The sequence below is a fragment of the Abrus precatorius genome, unplaced genomic scaffold (genome assembly GCF_003935025.1).
Source record: "Abrus precatorius isolate BTA unplaced genomic scaffold, Abrus_2018 Scaffold7, whole genome shotgun sequence".
In the NCBI taxonomy this organism is placed as follows: domain Eukaryota; kingdom Viridiplantae; phylum Streptophyta; class Magnoliopsida; order Fabales; family Fabaceae; genus Abrus; species Abrus precatorius.
This window is the reverse complement of record NW_020874417.1, coordinates 3341592-3365315: the sequence shown is the minus strand read 5'-3', so window position 1 is coordinate 3365315 and position 23724 is coordinate 3341592. Positions and strand designations below refer to the sequence as shown.

General features: G+C 28.5%; 2 protein-coding genes across 2 annotated transcripts; one reads left to right on the top strand and one right to left on the bottom strand.

Annotated features, from left to right (window-relative positions):
• Positions 1-1202: 1202 nt before the first annotated feature.
• LOC113873264 (zinc finger HIT domain-containing protein 3) lies at positions 1203-3449 on the top strand. The gene is made up of 7 exons (XM_027511314.1): positions 1203-1390; positions 1478-1509; positions 1797-1838; positions 2462-2548; positions 2676-2764; positions 2962-3012; positions 3148-3449. Exons 1-7 carry the CDS (start codon positions 1317-1319, stop codon positions 3169-3171), a joined length of 399 nt encoding a protein of 132 aa, XP_027367115.1. The 5' UTR covers positions 1203-1316; the 3' UTR covers positions 3172-3449.
• Positions 3450-5169: 1720 nt separating this feature from the next.
• On the bottom strand, positions 5170-11182 carry LOC113871187 (transcription factor PIF1-like). The gene is made up of 9 exons (XM_027508096.1): positions 10900-11182; positions 10700-10789; positions 9873-10614; positions 8610-8708; positions 8456-8521; positions 8278-8343; positions 7373-7771; positions 5972-6044; positions 5170-5673 (listed from the first exon to the last, which is right to left on the bottom strand). The coding sequence occupies exons 2-9, from the start codon at positions 10780-10782 to the stop codon at positions 5663-5665; spliced, it is 1539 nt and encodes a 512-aa protein (XP_027363897.1). The 5' UTR covers positions 10783-10789; positions 10900-11182; the 3' UTR covers positions 5170-5662.
• Positions 11183-23724: the final 12542 nt, after the last annotated feature.

Below are 23724 nucleotides of genomic sequence, written 5' to 3'. Positions count from 1 at the left end.
TTTATCTTCCATCCGTTAACTTAGTGGAAAAAGAGAATAATTTGGCTGATTAAGTGATTAGGAACATGAAGCAACGTTGAATTTTTCTTGGGACATTATGGGGATCAATGGTGGGATATGTATGACTTTTGGGATAAAAAGAACTAGTGTAATGTGTAAGTCACCTTTTATTTTAGTTGGTTAATGCGTATGATCACTTGTCTTTGACAATCGATGGGTTTGATTTTTCTTTCAAACGCGTTCCATATATTACAACTTTTCTGTACAAGTTATTAGTGTCTACAGAATCTGCTTCCCCAGGATCATTTTTTTTTGTGATCAGGAATCATATGGTCTCCGTTTCCGCTACTCACGTCCTACACAGAAATTTTTTCTCATGAATTGTGAAAAATTCATTCTTCAGCTGTGTAGCCTGCAGATTATACTCAAATGGATTTTGAGACATAAGTGAAGCTTGTGTGGGAAAAGTGATAATAGATTAGTCAAATGCTTTTACGTTATCAAATTTTAAAGAACTGATTAATTTATTAATTAAAATTTAATAAAAATTACCATATTTTTCAATTATATTTTTTTATAACTTTTAATTAATATTTGGAAGCGTGTTAAAATCATCAAACCCATTATCAATAGATGTTATTCCAATTTTATGTTTGAATCTCTAAAAATATAATTACATTAAATAGTTTAAAAAACTTTAATCCATTTTGGATAAACTTCTTACCTGATGAATAAATTAGTATAAAAAAAATAAAGTTTCTTTTATAAGTTAAAAATAATTAATTTTTCAAATTTTAAAGAAGTTAAATCTATGAAAAAAATTATTAATTTTTTATATTGACTTTTTTATTATATAAATTTTTTTCTAAGAGTTTATCATTATTATCTATAATAACTTTATTCAATTCAATAATAATTGTCTTCTAATACCAGTGATATAGAAAAAAAAACATTTTAAATAAAAAATACGTAAGATAATATGTAATAACATAATGTATTGTAAAAAATATGTTAAATATTATAATTTTTAATAAAATATTTTTTATTGATTTTTTTTTATTTTTTTTTGCGGTGCGTCTTGTAGGCAAGTAAACAAACCGTTAAAAAAAAAAAGAGGATTCCAATTGTTGAGTTTGACTGAGGAGGGTATAAAAGTGCTAAACTAAACCTGAGTGGTGGGGTCTTTGATCGTTGTGGTTCTGATGATTGAAGCCCCTTTCATGAGTTTGCTGTATCTTCCAATTGCCTTTTTCAAAGTAAAGTGATAGCATAAACGCTTTTGAGTTTAGAGCATTAGGGTTTATAGGTTGAGTTCAATGGGTCCTCGTCAATGTCAAGTCTGCAACGAAGCTCAGTCCAAGTACAAGTGCCCTTCTTGTTACTTACCTTAGTAAGTTAAACCCTAACTTTTTTTTTGCCCTTTCTTTCTTCAAATTTATTATTATTATTATTTGAAAATTGTTTCTTCTGCTTGTAGTTGTTCTCTTCTCTGTTTCAAGAAACACAAAGGTACGTTATTTGTCTACTTATTAAGGGTTGATGTCTTTGGTTTCTAAATGAAGGGAATTGGAAATATTATATCTTAATGTGCTGCTTGAGCATCAAGTGCTTGCATGATTTTGTTTATTTTATTGTTAGTTTATTACTATTGACTTTTAGTTGGTCATTCAAACGATAATCAGGAGATGTTATAATTTTGCTTGTAAATGGGGCAATTGAAATTTGTATTGCATCACCAAGCCATGATATGATGCCATTGGCACTCGAATTGATCAGGCTTAACTTCTTTGTTGCAGAGGTTCCCTGTGTGAAACCGCAACCTTCGGAGGCCAAAACAAGTAAGTGTGTGTCTAGTTCTGCATCAAAAACTGATATACTTACGTTTATTTTCTGAACCAAACACGCCACAAGAGTTTTATTCAGGTCCTTAACTGCTTTGGTGAGGTAGTCTACATTAGGGTGACGATGGATTTTCCTTGTTAACTCCTCCCATGGGGTATATTTTTTGTTTTATATTGATAGGCTCATCTCATTTCATTACATCATTTAAGATGATGATTCGCTTTTCCCCATCCCATTATCTGCCTCATTGATTGCATATACTGAAGTTAAGGGCATTCTTGTGGTTTGAGAAAGGTTGAACCCTCCACAAGGGTCTACGTTATGCAGCCATATCTTGTATTAGCAAGGGGCTGATTCCATGACAACCTTACCTTTACCTCACCTTGTATATATCTGCAGTTTTACTCATCTTCCTTGTTAGTTTTCTTGACAAACTGTTATTTTTAAAAAAACTTATTATCAGCGCTTAGAAGTGTGCTGTAGTTTGGTGTCAAACTAAAGCAGTCAACATTTTTTAAGTATGAATTAAACTTGTGGTTTTTGGCAACTAGTTTCTATGTAATAAGTCATTGCTCTTAACTCTGGTGACCTGATATTATGTTTCTCTATTGTTCATCAGCTGCTGTTCCGGAATCACTTGTAGAAAAGCCATTAGTTGTTGATAAAGCAAAAGCGGTGTTGCAAAAATTCCAACTGGAGGCTATAGGTAATTTTTGTATGTATATAAGATTATAAGAATTTAAGAATTCCCTACATGCCTGATCACGGTACAGAAATTCTAGTTGTATAACTATGATTAGTTTTTTTATAAAGTGATTGTATTTTTGCTGCAGCATCTTCAAGTGAGATTCGTGATGCTTTGAATGATAAAGCCCTTCAAGAACAAATTCACCATATTGATTGCTCCTCAAATGCAGAGAATGTAAGATAGATGAAGCTTTCATTTTTCTCACTCACTTTCTCTTCTAAATTTTTTCACCCCTTTTGGATTTGTTGGTTAATAAGCTGCTCATCAAGCAATCATGGATTGACCAATATTTATTCATTATTACTAGTCTTAATACTCACCAAACAGAAGTTACAGAGAATTTTCTTTTAAAATTTGTGTTACTCAATTAGGAACTTGATAAAGCTATGGCAGAGGAAGCATTTCGCTTGTTCACTGATAAGGTAATGCTATGCTGCTTCTGATGTGCATTCTCCCCCACTGCATATTAAATCTCTGTAGGGTTGAGTCACATTGGATAAATTCAAGTTTTCAAGTGTCTTGAGCCTTACTCTTCCTTTTGTTCCATTCGTGTCCAGATTTTATCAACCATCAACCCCTAACTGCAAGCGCTTGTTGCTGAAAGAAGAATTTGTGATATATGAAAGGAACAGCAAATAAACCTCTAAAATTTTGCAGGTTTTGGATAATCCATATTTCTTTTTCATCTGTTGTACAGCTCTGCCTCGTGATTCAGCAATGATGTATGAGAAATTTTGAATCAACCATTAATATTTCTTTTTCTTTCATTCTTATTGGTAAACAGATTGGTTTGCATGTTTCGATTTTGCAAGTAAACCACATATTCAAAATTGTGAGTGTGGCCTTTGGCTCCCTTAAATTATGGAGTTGCTGAAATTGTCATTTAACTGGACGAGAAGCTACGGTTTTTGTGTTGATAATGACACGCGATACAGAGAAAAAGATAAAATTCTACAAGATGGAATTATTATAATATGTAATCAAATTTTATTGTAGTTTTAAATTATAAAGTGTTGGTTCATTTAGGTAATCAGCAGTAGAATGATTGGACTATAAACGTACACTTGACTTCAAGTTAATTTATCAATCTATTTCAGATATACCATCATAGCCGTGAACTGTGGACGAGGAATTACAAGAACGAACTTAATAATTTAATTCAGTGGTTATTTAATAATTTTTTTATATAAAAGATTATGACAATTTGATTATGAAACTTATATAATAAGTTGGAAAGGTTTTATTTTGATAAATTACATTAAAAAGTTATTAAATTAAGTTACAAAATTACGAGATTTAAGTTATTTTCACAATTATCTAAGGTTTTTCAAATGTCTCTTTAAACGGCGGATTTAACGAAACCATATGTTGCGTAGAGCAATATTATAACTTCTAATTTGGTTTTAATTTAGTTGTTTCCTTTATTGACTCAGCAGTCCCAAAGATGTAAAAAATCTCTAGAGAACACAGGTACGTTAAAATGTTTGTATGGGTGTCCAGTGTGTGTTTCAAATATCTCTTAAATTATTTTGATTTTTAATTAATTTTAAAATTATTGTATCAATACCAATAAAATATCAGCATAATTAAATAAATATTATTAATGTGTATCAATTTTATAATCAAATTTAATATGTGAAATATTAATTTTTTAAGTGTGTATTGTGGTATTCTAAAATTTTTTTATGGACACCGTACCTAACAAATTTAGATCAATAAAAAAGTGACATGTCAAGTTAAAAAAAATTATTATATATAATTTATTTAAAGTTATATTATTTACTATATAGTCTTATTATATATATATATATATTTAATTTATTATTTATATTATTTATAAATTTTTAATTTTAAATAAAATATAATTTATATTAAATTTATTTAATAATAAGTTATTATATTTAAACAAACGGGAGAGCGATTAAATTTTTAAATAAAAATAAGATACAATAAAAACTAAATTAACTAAAACTTAAAAAACAAATAATAATATTATATTAATATATTTTCATATTCTTAATTCTATCATTATTAATAATATTTAATTATTATATTAATATATTATATTATAATTATTTTTTATTTATAATAAATAAAAATTATTTAAATATAAATTATATTTTATTTACAAAATAAAAAAATAAAATAAAAGATTAAATATACTATATATATATAACAAGACTATGTAGCAAATAATATAACTTTAAATAAATTATATATAATAACTTTTTAACTTGACCCATGTCTCATTTTTATTTGTTTAAATTTTTTGAGTACAATATTCATAAAAGAATTTTAAGGTGCCACAAAATTTACCTTTTTTTTATTGTAATATTTATGCTAATCTTACGTTATGTATTAGTCGTAGCTTTTTCTTTGGTGCAGTGTTAATCATGATGTATATTATAAAGTTTAGAATTTATTGTGTTCACTATTCATGTATCATCTGTGTTGTATCCATGTCTGGTTTGTATATCCGTGCTTCTTCAGGAAGAATAGTTCCAAGAGTCATGCAAATTAACTGTTTCCACTTTCTTTATCAATAATCACCATTCATAGGCTGATGTTATGTCTTTGCTGCCGAAAAAAATATTGATAGTAAATAGTAAATGGAGAGCAGACCATGAATATGAATCCAATCCAAACTAAACAGAAAGGGATTCGATGTTTATTGGAGACTGTATAAAGAACTATACTTCCCATAATAAATAATCTCTAAAATAGTAAGAACTTTTTAAGTCTACATGGCAAAAAGAAGAGGGCAAAAATACTCTGAGGGTGGAAATAATTTACATGTTTTTACATGTTAGCCGTTTGTAGATTAGATTGCTAATGAGAACTGCTAAAAAGTTAGTTCTCACACATTACACCACTTAGCAGCTTTTGTCTAGATGTCGGAAAATTGAACCTGCCATGTGCACAAGTTCTTTGTTAATGATAGTTATCCGTGTTTTGTTCACTATCACTGCAGACTTACAATCTCCTAATGTGAGAGTTACTGGTACCAGCGATCCAATAGTGAGCAGCACGCACCATTTGAATTGTCAGCGCTAGATTGTAAATATCAGCCAATCATGTTTCTTCTGAATATCAAGAAAAGATTGCGTTACTTTAGCCATTAGTGGTTTATAATATCCAGCAAGATAGAGAGTTAGCTAACAAATGTTATTAGTACTTGTATAAAATATAAGTACATAAATAATGTTTTCTCAATCAACTTAAAATCGCACCATGATCACTTCTCTATTGATGATATGAAGGCAAGTGCAGTCCAATTTGATTTGAAAAATAGCATGTGTCTTTCACATTATTAACAACCAGACCTTGTTGCTTCGGAAGCTTGTGACAAATTAGAATAAGAAGATCACAATTGCCATTTACCTGATTGATGCTTCTCTGGATTCTCTTGGCCCCTGCTGGTACTTGGCTTGCTAACATTTGGTTGGTTCATTGCCTGAGTTCACATATTTTGTGCCGAATTTAGAAAAGAAGGAAGACTTTTATCAAAAAATAAAATAAAATAAAATAAAATAAAATAAAATAAAAGAGATATACTGAGCAACATTCAAATTTCAGGGTTTTTCTGTTTTCTTCCGCCCGATTGGGTTTTTCGGAATATAATCGAGATTCAATGTCTAAGACACCTATAAGGATAATTTATTTTCACAACTTGTAAATAAGTAAAAACTATTAATAGTATACTCTTTAATAAATATGTCCTTTATTAATAATTAAAATTTATTAGGAATCATAATTGCTCTGATTTATAATTTATAATGAGTTTCACTCATTATTTCATTAATTTAAGTTAATAATTAACAATATGTTAAAAAATATATTACTAGCATTATTCTAAATAATTTGTTTATGATGTGACTTGAAAACCTGCATAGTTTTATTAATGAAATAAGTATATATTTGAAAACACGTTACAAAACATGTAATCATGGATATAACATAGAATTTACATTTTATAGCATTAAAATAAATGTGTATTCATATATATTTAAATATGAAACTAACAAAAAAAAAAAAAAACAGGTTTCATTTTTTCAACTGCATATAGCATCCATCCACATTATATACCATTACTTTTATATCTTATTTCTGTATACTTGTATTCTAAAAATATACCTTCAAAATAAGAAAAAAAGACAAAACTTAGATGCATTTACTTAAGTATTGTTAGTGTTATTTATCATTCAAATTTTGAGGTTTATTTCGATAATTTGTAACAACATTAAATACAAACATTTTATTAAAATAAAACTCTAATTTTAATTGGTTAATAATACTAACAGTATTTAAAGAACCTCATATAAGTTTTGTCATAAGAAAAATATTAACTTAATCTCTTCCCATTGATTTTAAGAAACTAAATATAACAAAATTTTATTAAAAAAGAAAATATTATCTTCTTCAATACAAATTTATTCTTTTTAAATGTTTAAAATTAATCCTTCAAACAGGGATTACTAAAACTGTTAAAATAAAAGAACACCTAAAAAAATTCAAAACTTTCATCTAATAAGTGAGAATATTAATAGAAAGATATCATAGGAAAATGTAAAATTATTCTTTACGGCTACATATCTTCTAAAAGAAGAAAAACAAAAAGAAAATGGTATTACCATGATACCCCCAAGAAAAGATATGCAGTGGTGGCAGGAATGTGATGGATATCAAATTATCTCACAAATTGTCCCTCACCCTCGCCCGTCCCCAGCCGCCAAAAAAAAAATCAGAAAAAAAAAAAGAAAAAACATTTAGGACAAAGTTTACCTGCATCAATTGTAACTGCACCTGTTGAAGACCGAGGTATTGCTGATAAGGATCAGTGAAGTTTGGGATACGTGATTGATCCGGATCCAGTGTACCAAGTGAGTTAAGCTGCATATTATTATTTTCTGACTGATTTGCTGCTTGCATTCTGGATGGATCAGACGTGATTGGTACATGGGGCATATGGAAAGGAGGCATAGGGAACCTTGGTCCCAAATGAGTAGCTGCAGTTGCTGCTGGCAAAGTTGAACTTGCTAACATATTGGGAAATGGCATTACTGGTCTGTTCATTCCCATATCCATGCCCATACCCATGCCAATCCCCATTCCCATTGGTGGCATGTACTGCTGGATTCCCGGAAACATCATAGGTACCATGCCACATCCCATGGACATCATCTGCTTAAATAATTTGCATTTTGTTCTCGTTACAAATGATAGTATATTTACCATTGAGTGTAAATACGCATAATAATACATGACCGATAGAATAGGTAATAAAAACAGAGAGCCACATCTGTAGAATATGGGTACGCTTGAATAAAAAATACTAAAATCCTTCATCTAACTAACATTTTATTGAATACAACCTCATTGACTGTGTCACCCTACCTCTATGAAGTTTCCTCTCAAAAAAAATTTTCTATAAGAATGTAACAGCTTATTACTTTGTTTTGCCATCGCTTTTTCTCAACGCCCGATACCTTTCATAAATGATGGATGCAAGTAAATTAACCATTATCAAGTAGTTTGCTTGTTAGAACGTTCCACCACTGGAAGATAATGTTTTGTTAACAAAACATCTTGTTTATATATAAGGTTGTATTAATTGAGGCGAGGATATGTCAGTCTCCTTGAACAATTTTAAAACACAAAACTTGAGGCCATAAGAATGAAGAATTTACCTGCACTTGCATCTGCAGTGACTTCAAGTATTCAATTGCTTCATCCAGCATTGAAGCTTTGTCAGACTATCAAATTCAGAAAAAAAAAAAGTAAAAATTAGAAAGAACTATGAGGAAGGAAGTACATTCCAGATTATCCTCATGGGAAAAGAAGCAGAAATTTAATTATTCTGTTCACCTTGTTGCACCGAGGTATAAGTTCTTGCAAAGCTCTCATCTTTTCATTAATTCTATCTCGACGCCTCTGCATGCCAATGCAACAAGAAAACTTTCAGAAAATGAGAAAAGCAGCATTAAATTTATGAACTCATCAAAGCAATATGTGTACAGACCCTCTCAGAGAGATTATGGACCTCTGCAGCACGAGATCTCTTTGTAGATGTAGAACCACGAGCTTGTCTTTTGGTTTCCGGAGATTCAAAATCAACATCCTTTTGCAGTGAAACCAACAGAGATAAGAATATAGAAGCAGTATATAAGAGAAAGTTATACATATTGCGAATATAAAAAAGGGACAACAAATTTGCCATTGTCAATTAAATTTTTTATCCGGCTCATCTGCTCTAATTATATGTCAGCTAATCCGTTTTCATGGGAAGCCAACTTATAATTTTATGTACGAAGTCCCATTTCCCCTTGTTTTCTCTAAATTGAAAAGTACCATAACTTGAACCCTAGATTTCTACCTATTTCCCTGCTCACTCAAACTTCACGACTAAGCCCAAGTGAGTCAGTGATCAACTTCATTCTTTAGTCAATGAAATCATTCTATCACCGTCAGTTTCCAAACAGTTTATGATTAACACCTGATATGCTAATAACTGCATCCATTACATTCGGATTAGTTTTGGATCAATTTACAATATCAAACACACAAGCAATATATTAACACAAAACTCGTGCAGCAACATATCTATTGTTAGTGTTATTTTCCGATCTGCATACCAAAAATTGGCGTTAAAAGCATACTAACATCAAAGGTCCGAACCATTTTATTGAAATGAAACTCTTGATTAAAGAAGACTACTAAAAATATACTAACCTTGTCTATAATAATGCACTTAAATTTTGGCATATATTATATAGTAAACAACCTTTCTAAACATGACATCTCCCTATTCATTCTAGTAATTATTAACCGGAAATTTGATTATTTTTCATATTTATTACTCTATACAAAAAAAAAAGAAAAAGATAATTTAAAAATTTTGGTAGGGGATTTAACATTATTCTATGGTAAGATTGCAGACATTTGCACATGAGCTTTTCCTTTCCATTCCATGCATCATGAAATTCATCATGCTCCTTGGTTACATGATGCACTGAAGTTTCAATCTTGTACTATACACGTGGCATAACCATATGTAACCGCGTCGCGTATGGTGCTTTGATTAAGAAACGACACCAAAGACATGTCCACACACCGAAAGTTGGATTTAGAATTAGATATACGCTGAATTGAACGCACATAGGAATGTAAGTGCTCACGTAAACCCACGTCACTCTCCCGGCGCACGATAGCCGAGGCCAACGCATAGGGAACGTGTCTCAAGCGAAACCAAAAAAACAAAAACTCGACGAGTCAACTCACTCACCTCGCTCTGAAACTCCGATTCCTCCTGTTCCCTTCCCTTCCTCTTCCGGTCCACCACCGTTTCCCTCTGAACCGGTTCAGCACTTCCGCTCGAACCGCCCGGCGATGACGTCAACGTCAAATCGCACGTCCCCGTCTCCCTTCCGCCGCTAGACGCCGCCGCCGCTTTCCCCGCAGCGGCGCAACCGGTTTCCGCGTGCCCCGCCGTCGCGACCGTCGTGTCGCTCGATTCCACCACCTTCGGTTGCGCCGCCGCGGCTTTCGAACTCGACGACGGTCGCGGCTCCGCCCTAGCATTGCTGTGCTTCGAGAAGTACGCGAAGTTCTGTATCCTGTTCGCCGCCTGCTCCGGCCGTCTCGCCGGCAGAATCGGAGGTCGAGGAGCCACCGGTGGTGGCGGATGTCGGAGCTCCTCCGTTCGAATGGCGGCGCTGTTGTGATTCTGGCTCCCGGCAACGTTTTGCGGCGGGTAGAGTATGTCGGCGCAGAAATCGTGATGATCGAAGGGAGAAGGATCTTCATTGATTGGATAGTGAAGCCACGAAGCCATTTCGTCTTCTTGCATGAAGAGGTGTTGGTTACTGTAATTTTGTGCTTCGGAAGATCGAATCTCCTTCGCCGGAATGGCGCCGTCGCCGGCTTTGGTGTCCGGCGGTGGCGGTTTTCTGAACGGTCTTTGGTTTTGGCTTTGCATCACGACCTGGCCGTTGTGCCATAACAGTTCCATGATCTCGTTGTTTTGCCTGTTTTGATCGTCATCTTTTAGGTTACTTAACCCCAAAATAATAATAGCAACACAAAAGAAACAGAGAAAGAGAAGAGAATTACGTGGAGGGTTTCTTCGAGACTGGAGTTGAGTAATCTTCATCGTCATCCATTTCGATTTCGAAATCTGGAACACAGTGATTCATTTTGCCTCTGTTCAAAATTAAAAATCAAATAAACGAGTAATTAAATTCCTAAGAAAAAAAGAGGAGATAACTAATGAGGAATCCCAATAGCAAGTGGAGAAGCAAAAGACAACTTACTATTGCATAGTAAGTGAAGATTTATTTGTTGCTTGAATTCTATGGCGAAATATATATTACTCTTGAAATGAATTAGTATATCATTTGAGTTTTAGGGTGCAGGGAAGAGTGTCTGATCTGTTGGGTTGGGTGGTAGCTGAAGCTGGGGTTCTTCTTCTTTGTGTTTATGTTAATATGGGTTGAAGACGAAGAAAGATAAGGCATCTCTCCGAATAATGGGAAGAAGCTAAAGGACGAAAGCGATTTTTGACGGTTTCCATTAATTATTTCTTTTCTTTTTTCCACCTCCTAAACATTCCTGTTCAACTAAATATCACTCAATAATTAGTCTTTTAGGGTTAAGTACTAATCTATCTTCACCTTTTACCAACTAGATTCCTTGTAAAATAAATTTAGTCCATGTTTAGATTTGAGTTAACTTGAGATAAAATTATATTTAAATTTTCTAAAAAAATAATTAATGTTTGTGCACTTTTTATTACATATTGTTTTTATAAAAATTATGTTACTTTAAATTCACTTCTAAACAAATTTTATTTTACATAATCAAGTGGTTTCTTATTGCTTTTTGGCTTCTTAAGTTAATACGGAGATTAGCAACAACCAACAACATTATGTGAAAGCTATTATCACTTTCTTATATATAAAACTATTTTTCATTGATTAATTAAAATAACAACAAATAGTATTTAAATAAAAAATAGACATGTGAGAATAATAATTTCATTCTTTAACTTTATAAGTGTTATTTTTTTTATTGCACTCACATCATAATTTAAATTGAAGTTTAATTTCAAGTTATGAGTATAAAAATGACTTTATTAAGCTGCAATTAATTTAACATTTTCCGGAAAACAATTGAAAAGTATAGTTAATGTAAAAAATAAAAAAGTTTGAAGCGATTCGAAATTGAACATTCGGATTATGGATAAGATTTTTTTTTCCAGACAGAAAAAATATAAAATAAAATCGCTGTTTCTGTGCGCTACTATTATTTAACGTAATCATTGTTATGTCACCCGCTTAAGGGACTAATTATTTCACATCACATAGAGTGGGATTTGTTTAGACTTTAGGGTGGGAAAACGACAATTAACGGTAAACCGTTCCCAAATCAAAAGTGGGTTAACAATTTTTTCTAAGCATCTGTTAGTGAAAGTATTAAAGATTTAATTAATAAATAATTTTTTAAATAAAAAATTTGGATAATAATTTTTAAAACATGGTTAGTTCTTCAATTTGTTTTAAAAAATTTAATTTTTTTAAAAGGAAAATTTTGAGAAACTATTTTTAAATTTATTTTCTATTATCAATTAAATTGACTGAAAATCATGAAATCATAAGTGAGATGAATAAAATAAAAATAACATTTACGTAATTTTATATTTTTCTAAAATTAATTAATTAATAATAAAATATATTAAAAGATGTGTTGTTGATTTTTTTCCCTTTATTTGATCATTATTCTATAAATTTTAACAATAATTAAGTATGTTAAAAGAGTATTTCTAATATTTTTTTATTTATTTAACAAAAAAATATTTTTTAGTTAAAAGTCATAATTATAATTATTGATTGAGATATTAAAAATACTTAAAAAATGTTATAAACACTTCATCATAATTTTTAATAAATTTAATTTATTAATTTATAAAAAAAATCCTTCTAAAACTATTAATAAGTCTAATTAATATTATTCACATTCAACAAAATGTCGTGACGGTAACCAATACTCGGCAGATTCTGAGTGGAGGTGTCTCCCATAATTCCGGTGCCATTTTTGCAAGTTGCGACATGTCGAACTCGTAATTAATATAATATACTACATCTAATTTATTTTGGTCCACGCAATATAATAAAGTTTTTTTTATAAATTTTTAAAAATAATAAATTCAATAATATTTTTTTTTTAATAGCATATAAAAAAATTAGTTTAATTGTATTATTTTTTTAATTATTAATTAATAAAAATTTAAAATTTTTGTAATGAATTTTTTTTTACCTTGAACAAAATGTTATTAAAGTTTTTATGAATATTTTAAAAATAATTATTTAAAAAATTATAAAATAATAGTTAATATTTTTTTTTGAAATTTTTAATAATAATTTTTTTTGAATTAGAAATACAATAAAATAATTCAACTAAAAAACAATAAATAAATTAAATTAAATATTAAATTATATTTTAGATTACATGTTTCTTAATTAAATTTAACATGAAAGAATTTTTTTTTATAAATACTCTGATAGTATATAATTAAAAATAAAATAAAATAAAATACTTTAAACAAGAATAATAATAATTTATTGATTATTATAGTATATCTTATATTTTTTTGAAATTTTTCTAATAAAAAAAATATATTGGAATTAGAGATACAATAAAATTAAAAATAATTGTTTAAAAAAATTATAGAGTAATAATTATTATTTTTTTTAAAAATTTCTAATAACAAATTTTTTTAAATTATAGATATAATAAAATATTTTAAATAAAAAATAAATAGTTTAAACTAAATATTAAATCATATTTATATTATATACTTTCTAATCAGTTTTAATATGAGAGAATTTTTTTCTATAATTACTTTAATAATATATAATCAGAAATAAAATTAAATCAAAATAAAATATCTTAAACAAAAATAATAATATTTATTAATTATTATAATATATCTTATAATTTCTTTGATGATTATATTCATATATTTTACTATAAAATAATAGTGTCTCTCACACTAATAGTATCCATAATAATTAAAATTAATAAAAATAATTAATTCTATAATATCTAAATATTTTATCTTAATTATAATATTGTAATCTTTTTATAATATTTATGAAAAAATTAATATTTTTTATAATTATCCTAACAGTGTATAATAAAAAAATAAAACTAAATCAAAATAAAATATTTTAAATAAAAATAATAATATTTATTAATTATTATAGTATATTCTATAATTCTTTTGATAACTATATTTACATATTTTGCTCTAAAATAGTAGTCACACTCACACTAATTATATCTATAATGATTAAAAATAATAAAAATAATTAATTTTATAATATTTAAATATTTTTTATTTGTAATACAATAACCTTTTCATAATTTTATTAAAAAATTATTTTTTAATAATTACTCTAACAGTGTATAATAAAAATAAAATAAAATACTTTAAATAAAAATAATAATATTTATTAATATGTTATTTTATCATCAAATTTTCGTACATGAGTGAAATAGTAGTATAGGGTAATATAAAAATTTTAATATAATATATGATATATAATTTTTATAATGTATGTTTAATATATAAATTTTATTATATATTTTTAAATATATATTAAAAATATATAATATAATGTATATTATTTTGTTGAAATAAATAAGCAGTTAAATATAATATTGGCTCAATAATTTTCACATCAGAAATTGATGTGAAAGCCCAACTAGAATTAGAATTTTAGGATGCAGAAGAGAAAGAAAATAATGACATCTATGAACATTGATTATTCATCAAATAATTTCTACAGATGATATTTTAAATACTAAAAAGAGGTTTATCAAATTTAAATTTCAGGTTGTGTTGCGTATTTTTAAAAATTATGATTGACGAATACGATTATTGTCACAATTAGATGTTTATTTATATATGTTTTTTTCATTTATTTTAAATCAATGTTTTTAAATATCCAACAATTAATTTTTTATTTGATATTGAGAGCATTGATAACAAATTATTTTAAATTTATAACCACGTGCTCATATAAATTAATTTATTTCAGGACTAAAATATTTTTTTTAACAGGACTTGCACGTGTTGTTTTTAAGAAAAAACAATGAAGAAGCGTGAGCTTTTACTCGTGTGTAAATCAATTTCATCACCGTTTTATTAATTTTAATTCTTATGAACTAAATATTTTTATTTTTAATATAATAAATATTTTTCTAGAAAAACATTACAATTATATATTTAAAGCTCATCTCTCACAAAATCATAAATTAATTTAATTAAGTCTTAAATTATAACTATTATTTTTGTAGCTTTTTTTATTTATTTAACATGCCAAATTCCAAGCTGTCCATCTCTAATATATTTCAACGATTTCTCAAGTTATTCAATAAAAATTAACTTTCAATACTTTATTCCCTGAAATAAAAAGTTGTTTCTTAAAAATCTACTAACCATCTTCTTCCCAATAATCGGTACTATTGTTATGCTTTGGATCTGGACATTGTTTTCATTATACACTTCAAAAATTACTTATATTGCTTTATTAAAAAAAAAAAAAAGATCAGTGAGCTAAGCTTTCCAAACCTAAACCCAAATAAAAATGGTGTATCTATTTTAAATATTGTGAAATTATTTATTGCACTATTAAGTTTAGTATATATAAACTTTTAAAGAATATTATTAAGTATTATTGATATTTACATGTATTTTTTTTACCTCTTTTAGTTACTGAATATTGATTATGACACTTTCAAAGAACAATATTTCTAAAAATGTACTTCATATACTTCAAAGGAAACACTTCTTTAACTGTGAACTATTTATCAGATTTGTAAACCAAAAGAAGAGACAAAATGAGAGTATGGTGGGGGCATATTTTGTGAGTGATTGGTATGGTGTGATGATTTGTGTGAGAAATTTGTTTGATAACATGTATCATCATAAAATATCATGTATATAATTAATAGCAATCAACTATTTCCAATTTTGAACATGGTTAGATAATCAATTTTCTTGTATTTGAAGTTTTCATCAATAATTAAGTTGAGATCCGATTCTCAATGAGTAAAGCAATTAATTGCAGTTAAGGTTGGAGAAAGAGTTAGCTTGTAGTTATAATGATGTTTACCTTAATAATCTCTCTCATCATAAGATATTAAGGAGTGAACCTAAACTAGGCCTAATATATTGACCCCATAGGGTGTGATAGGCATAAATGATTGAATGGATTGCTTTTGACCTATTATGTCTTTCATAAAAAGTCCAAATAACATCAATTAGTGGCAGTTCACACTAAAAAAATTCGTACATTAATTATCTCAAATAACATTGTTAAAAATGTTTATTTTAAGAGTAATTTTTAAGTTGATATGTAGTTATCATTATATTTAGCCACAATTTAAAAAAATAATAATGATCCATGGAGAAACACCTTAAACATGACCCAATCCATACAATTGACAATGTCGAATCATGGAATCAATTGCATTGATGTGCGACTTTCAATTCTCATAATGAGCAAGAAAACTATCATACTCCATTTGAGTAAGAATCACTGAGACATGATCATATGAGCAACCAAAAATAACCAACATGTTTCTTCAAGCATGAACAACTACCTTGCAAACAGTAAGAAAACCAACATGTTCCATGAAGCACTGATAAATTACCATTTATTAACACCCAGAAATGCTAGTATATCTCACAAGGTATTTAATAGTCATATATGATGTGAATTATGAAAGGCAAGCAAAAGCACAATTGTAAATAATATTCAAATTAATTTTATAATACAATATTAGTGATGCCAAAAGGGTTTTCATTTGATAAAATATTAAATATGAACACTTCCATGAACCACATGCATTAAAACAATTTAGTTCACCTGTGTTCTCAATATTCCCTGTGAGAATTATAGGCTTATCAAAGTTTTAAATATAGCGATCACCTTTCTATATACAAGCATATAGGTGTTTGCCTTCTGCAAACAATTTTCTTGCTTTTTGGAAGCACCCAGTGATCAACTTTCAAATTTAAGAGATCTCACGAGAAAATTGATAGGAAAAGTCAAGTCAGGTTTAGTTCAAACCTTCGTAGCAGTTGCTTATGGAAACCTCTTTCATTGACTTCCTCTCAATCTCACTTTGTGAGCATTAAATTTTGCTAATTTTATTTAGTGACAAGAACATCATTGAGTTTAAATTTTGTGTTGAACTTCAAACATTTTCTTCTTTTCTGTAAGTTTTTTGGTTGGGTCTTAAAATCACATGAGAAGATAGAGAGTAAGACAATGATAGCAGGTTAGTACGATGTCATTATTATTGTCTAGCTTTTTATTTTATTTGTTATGATACAAACACTTAACTGAAAAATTTATTAAAAAAAGATTTTAGAAGTTAAAAAAGAAAAAGAAGTATGAATGAGAAATAAAAAGAAGAGAAAAAGAAAAAATTGATAAAATTCAAGAAAAGAGAAACATGTCATAAAAGTGTAGATAAGAGGTAAGAAAAATAAAAAAAAAAAGAGAAAAAATAAGATAATAAAAAATATATTGCATTTTTTGTCAAACTTTACGAGTAAGATAAATAAAAAGATTAATGAAACTAGGAGGTTTATTTATCTATTTTAAAAAATTAATAATCTTTTATTTTGTTTAATAGTTAAATTTCAATTAAAAAATAAGCACAAAAAATAATTTGAAAAATATAATAAATTCAATTATGATATTAATTATTAAATGAAAAATAAGTAATTAATAAAAATATAAAACTTGAAAATAAAAGTTTATAAAAATAGATGTAACAATTATAATAAAAAAGGTTTTTATTATCATTCTTGTTATTATTGGTGAGCGGATAGTGGAACATTAAAGGACATTGGTGCATTTTTTCATACAGATTGGAAAAGAAATGTGGTCAATTCAATTAATTGGACATTTTCTGATGCAACAGTGCGATTATTATAATTATGCAATGATGTGTTACTTTCCACATCAATAGCCTTTCCTTTCATTTCAACCTGGAAATTAACATGCCAAACCAAAACCTCACCATTCATTCAACTTTTTCAAAGCCAGGTATCTTGCAATCAAGGCAAGTTTTCAATCAGAGCTCTATTTATTATGCAAACCTAACCACATTGTCTTCTTATTAAATGGTGCTAAGCATACAATTATTAATTAGGTGGAATTTGTTTTTATCTAAATCACAAATATATTTTATACGAGATAATTTTACTTAAGTCAAATAAAAATATTATAAATAATTAAATTTTCATTCTAAATATTTAATATAATTAAGCATTTAAAAATTTAAACTTAAAATTATAATATTCTATATTAATTAATAAAGATGAACTTTTATTGTTTAGAATAATGACACCTTATTTGTAAGTTTAGTCTAGTATTTAAAATCCAAAATTATGTTTTCGACATAAATTTTGCTTAATTTAAAATTTTAGAATTTTCAAAAAATAAAAAAATGATACTTTAGGCAAAATATTTATTAATATGATAAAAAGAGAGTCAAAGGAGATAAAAAAAAAAGTAGACAAATTTATTAAAAATAACTTTTTAATTAATTTTTTTTAAAATTTAATTTTAAGACTGAATTCAATTATGTGGTATATTTTATAGATAAAAATTAATAATTGTTGTTGTTAAAATATGTGTTATTGTACATCCATTTGCATTGGAACTTTACAATATTTTAATTAAAATATATTTATTGTTCCATTATTTATTAAATTTGTGTATGCTAAGTGATATCAATTTTTTTTATACGAAAGTCTACCAAAGAAAACAGCATAGACAATTTTACGAAAATAAAAAGACACATAATTATATATTATATAAATGTTTAACTGTTTCCTTGCCCACATAAAATAATTGGAGCAAATTACATAATTAGACATTGGTTGGTATTATTAGGATTAGGATACTATAAATGGTGGTAACGAGGGTTGACGTGTCATTAAATGTCATCGTAAGGTGCACAAATGTGGCAAAGTAAGAGCGTGCCATGTGGCGAGTCCACCGACATATGGACCCTCTCCACTCCATCTTTTTCCATTCTCTCACTGTCCACTTGCTTTCTTTAATTTAATTAAAGGTGTTTTTAACGTGTTTAAAGATATAATTAAAAATTATATATAATATTTTTAAAACAAAATATTTTAATATTAAATATATTAATAATGTTAAATGTCAATTTTTAACATATATATACACACAGTGGTATATGTTGAAAAATTTAAAACTAATATTTTTTTATAAAAAATTATAAGTTATTGATATATTAACTTTTATAATATTATGTTATTCTTAATATAAATTTGTTGTATGTAAATTTTTATTATTTATCTTAAAATATATTGAAAAATTAATATCAATAAAATTATTGTTTTATTTTTAAAAAAATATTATCTCTGTTTTCATTTTTGAAAGGAAAAAAAAAATCTAGCACATGGCATCTTCATATTTCTTTTAATAAAACATTTCTGATTTTTTTTTCTTCTTAAATTAAGACTGCGTTATGTACTCAAAAAAAGTTTATTGATAAAATATGTTGGCAATTTATTTGGAAGGGGCAAAATATCCATGGTGCACATTGGGTAGTTTAGAAAAAAGTCACACGCCATAAAAAGATGGGCGGGTTGGGATTAAGAAAGGTTAGATTGCACAATACTGCACAGAAGTTGGTTTGGAATATTGTGTCTAACTCACCGTTGCTTTGAGTGAAGGTACTTGGGGATAAATATCTTCATGATAGGACTATCTTTGAGGCTAGTGTGGTTTGAAGTTCTCCTACTTGGCGTGCTATTATTAAAGCTGCAGACATTTTTACAGACAGTTTTCAAATTAAATTAGAAAATGGTAGGTTAAATTTCTGGTCTGATCCTTGGACACTCAAGATCCCTATCAGTCAAGTGGTTCTCTAGGTGGATATTCATGATGTTGAGGTTCAAGTCAAAAACCTTTGGTCCCGAAAAAGTTGGCCACTTGATCTATTTTATCAAGAATTGCCCACGTTTGTGACTCAAGCTATTCATCAGGTAAAACCAATGTTGGTCCTTGATCTCCCTGGTTTGTGGATTTGGAGTTTTAACACCGAAGGAAGGTATACCACTAGATTGGGCTTCTAATGGCTTACTCAAGAAGAGGATTCTCGAGATTGGAAAGGTAGACGGAGTTGGATTTAGAGCCATAATTTACCTGTTAATATTCAATTCTTCATTTGACAAGTTTGCCGCTTAGCTATTTCGGTTAAACAACTGATGGTAGATCGACATATGATGAAGGAGGGGCAATGCCCAAGATGTTTGATTGAACAAGAAACAATACAACATACCTTGTTCAATTGTGAGTTTACTAGACTTGTTTGGGTGGGCTTTGGAGTTCAAAATTATACAACCCCTTTGGATGATAATGACTTTATTAATTGGCTATGTGGACAGATACATGAACATCCGGTTTTAGTGCCTACACCCATGTGGTTAATCTGGCTAGCACACAATGAGCTAGTTTTTCGCCAACATGTTTCTATAATGTCAGAAGTATGTTCCAAAATTGTGGCTCAGTCGGGATATATTGAGGGAGCCTTTGCAGCTTCTATTTCTAGTCCCCAAGTGCCGAGAGAGGTGTGTTGGATAGCTCCTGCTTAAGGTTTTATTAGATTGAATGTAGATGACAGTTTAATCCAACAGCTTTATGCAGGGTATGGTGGGTTGGGTAGGGATCATTGTGGCCGATTCCTGTTTGGGTTTTATGGCTATGCTGGGAATATTTCTATTCTTAAGGTAGAAATCTTGGCATTTATAAAGGGCCTAGAGGAATGCTGAAGGATTGGATATAAATAGGTGATATGTTTTTCAGACAGACAGGTGATATGTTTCTCAGATTCGCTTACAGTTGTGAATATAGTTCTAGAGGGTGTCTAGCATTCCCATATGTATGTAAATGAGATATCCCATATTAGGAGACTTTTGAGAAAGAATTGGAGGTGCTCAGTACACCATATTCTCTGAGAGGAAAATAGTTGTGCTGATGCTTTTGTTAAGATGGGATCAACTTCGGAGAATGGTTTTATGTTTGTTAATCAACTTCCATCCAGATTGCGAGTGTTGTTGCAAACTAACGCCATGCAATTGAGGTTTATTAGACATAAGAATGGTTTGCATTTTTTTTTTTGTATTTGTAATTAACTTTTAATTTTTTGTCTTCTTATTTCTCTCATGTAACTAAAAAAAAAACTAAAAAAAGGTTTAACAATCAATATAGGAATAGTAGTCGGTAATTATAAAAAGATTTAAAATATGCTTTCATCCTCACGATTTTAAAATGCACATTTTTTTATTTGAAATCTAAGTAATTTAACCATCTCAATTACTTTGTTATTGAATCGTTAAACTAAATCTCTTGCTAAGCTATTGCTACGAAAGTAATGTATGCAAATAGATATAGTAAATGATTCACTAACAAGAAAATAAATTAACAATGTGACCCAACCATCTAGGATTTTGGGCAATAATTTGAGTCCTTGTAAGCTTTCTTGTAATTTCAAAACTAAGGACACAGTATAATTTTTTAATAAAGAAATGAAAATCATGTTAAACAATTGTCATAAATAGTTTATGCAATATATTTTTTTATATCATATTTTACGTTGTCTCGAATAGCTTATTGCACAAAACTCTACCTAGTTCTGATTCTACAAATATAATAATTTGAAGATCTTGTCCCTTTCCCATTTTTTCATATTATTGAAAACACGTTTCATGTTCACAGCTCATCAAATTGAATGAAACTTTGGCTTCTGTTTAAAATAATCCCATAAAAAAATCAAAATCACCCTAATGCAAGATACTTTATTATTTTATACATGATGTAGGTAAGCGTCAGAATTTTGATATTTCAACGTTGAAAGTTTAAAGTAAATTTCTATATACTGTACTAAATTTCTGTAGTTCTATGATAGCATTTGATATGTAGATATTATAAATTGTAACCTTCTCCGTTAGATAAAATCATATACACTTTCTAGTATTATGTCCCATTATATTATAATTTTAATATATTAAATATATAATATAATTTAAAAACATTAACGATATAATTTTTTTACATCATCATATAACCATAAATTATCATATCACTTTTTAAATTAATTACTTTGAAATCATATTTACAATAATTAATTATTTAATAATATGAAAAAATTTATATCAATAATATATCAAACCTAAACTTTTATATAACAAATAAAAGTTATTTGATATGTTATATAACATTTATTACACTTGTAGTATAATCATTCACATAATCATATGTATATTTTTTCTCGTAAATTATTAAAAAAAATGATATATGGTGTAATATGAGTAGTTGAGACTCTATAATATCCGACCATCCAATAATTTTGAGTTAGCAGCACAAACTATCAACTATACACTATTAAAGTGACAAGGTTTATTTTTTATAATTTTTTTAATCGTGCCACTCTTTTTCTTAAAAAAATAAAATTTTAAAATGTATTGATCACTTTGAAAAATGAAATCACAGAACGTAGAGCTGGTGCCAAAAGAAACTACCGAGGCACAAACTATTGGATTACATAAGCCCAACATCTTTTTTGTTTTTTCATTTTCTGGAAAAAACAGTTTAGCACTTTTCTTTTTGGTCTGAAACAGCAATTTGATTCGTTTCTGTAAATTTGAAAACGATCTTTGTTATATTTAATCATTTCATATTAATAGCAACAACTTGATGAAGGTCAAAAGCAGGTTCATTATTCTTGTAAGCCTTGCTTGTTAATGAGTATGTATTTTCATAATTGTTGCAATCAGCGTTAGAAATTCTGTGAATTCCTTTGTTACTAGACTCCTCAAACCTGCGAATCTGACACGCTGACATGTAACTTTTGATGTCGTTGTCAAATAAATTAATTTATCACTTTACAGGGTTAAGGTGCCGTATATATTGAAAATGGACATCTAGATTCGTCGCCTGTTTGTGGGGAATGCAGAACCTAGTTTCAAGGGCAAATCTCGATTTCCAAAGAACATGTAACGGAGCTTCATCAAAGTGAAAAACAGTCATTCAGCTAACGGAGGTTAAAAACGGAGAAACATAGAGAAGCGCTCATTCTTATGTGGTTTTACCACATGATTCCCATTAATATAAATATTAAAATTTTCATATATTTCTGGAGAAAATTACAATATGTTCTGATTAGATACTGATACAAAGGAAAAAAAAAAAAAAAAGCGAAAAGAAGCCTGTGTAATCACAATACAAATAAATGTTCACAAGAAACTGCAAATTGTCTAACGCGCAAACTTTAGTACTTCTAAAACAATCAACTTTCAATACTTTTTTTGTAACCTCTTTCAAGCTTGAACAAAATTTGAGATGCTATACATGTTGAAATAGGACAAAATTTTGCAACTTTATAAGGACTGGAATTCGGATGCCAACTATACCTAAACTGTAACCATAAGCGTAAGATAATACAGGACTTCGCGAATTCACTTCGAAAATCCATCCCCATATTTCCTAGGTTCAAATGAAATATCTGATTATTCAATATAGATATTAATTCTTTAGAATGAAATTTTAGAATTTGATGCACCATGAAGCTAAAAATGCGTGTAAGACTTCGTCTTTTTTTCCCCCTACATACAGCAGATTAAAACCTGTCACCTTTGCAAAAACCCTAAAACATAGTTCAAAGGCATATGTTGCTCAACTTACATACAATTCAACATTGGTGCTTTAATTGCTCTATAAGGCACTTTTCCACCATGAAACAATTAGGTTCAATGGTGGTAAATTTTCTTAACCAGTGACACAGTACGCGATATCAATTGTTAAGATATATAAATTCTATATTGGTGGATCAACAACATATCAAAAAGGTATATAAGCTAGAGGGCTTTAGTCAAAAGTTGCCTAAGAAAATTTTAAAAAGCGGACCTCTCAAACATGTAATCCAAATACTTCTCACAATTAGATCGGGCACACATACTAAATCATAATATAATATCAAAGCTCAAATCCCAAAAGAGAAAAATAAAGACAAAAAAAATGGTA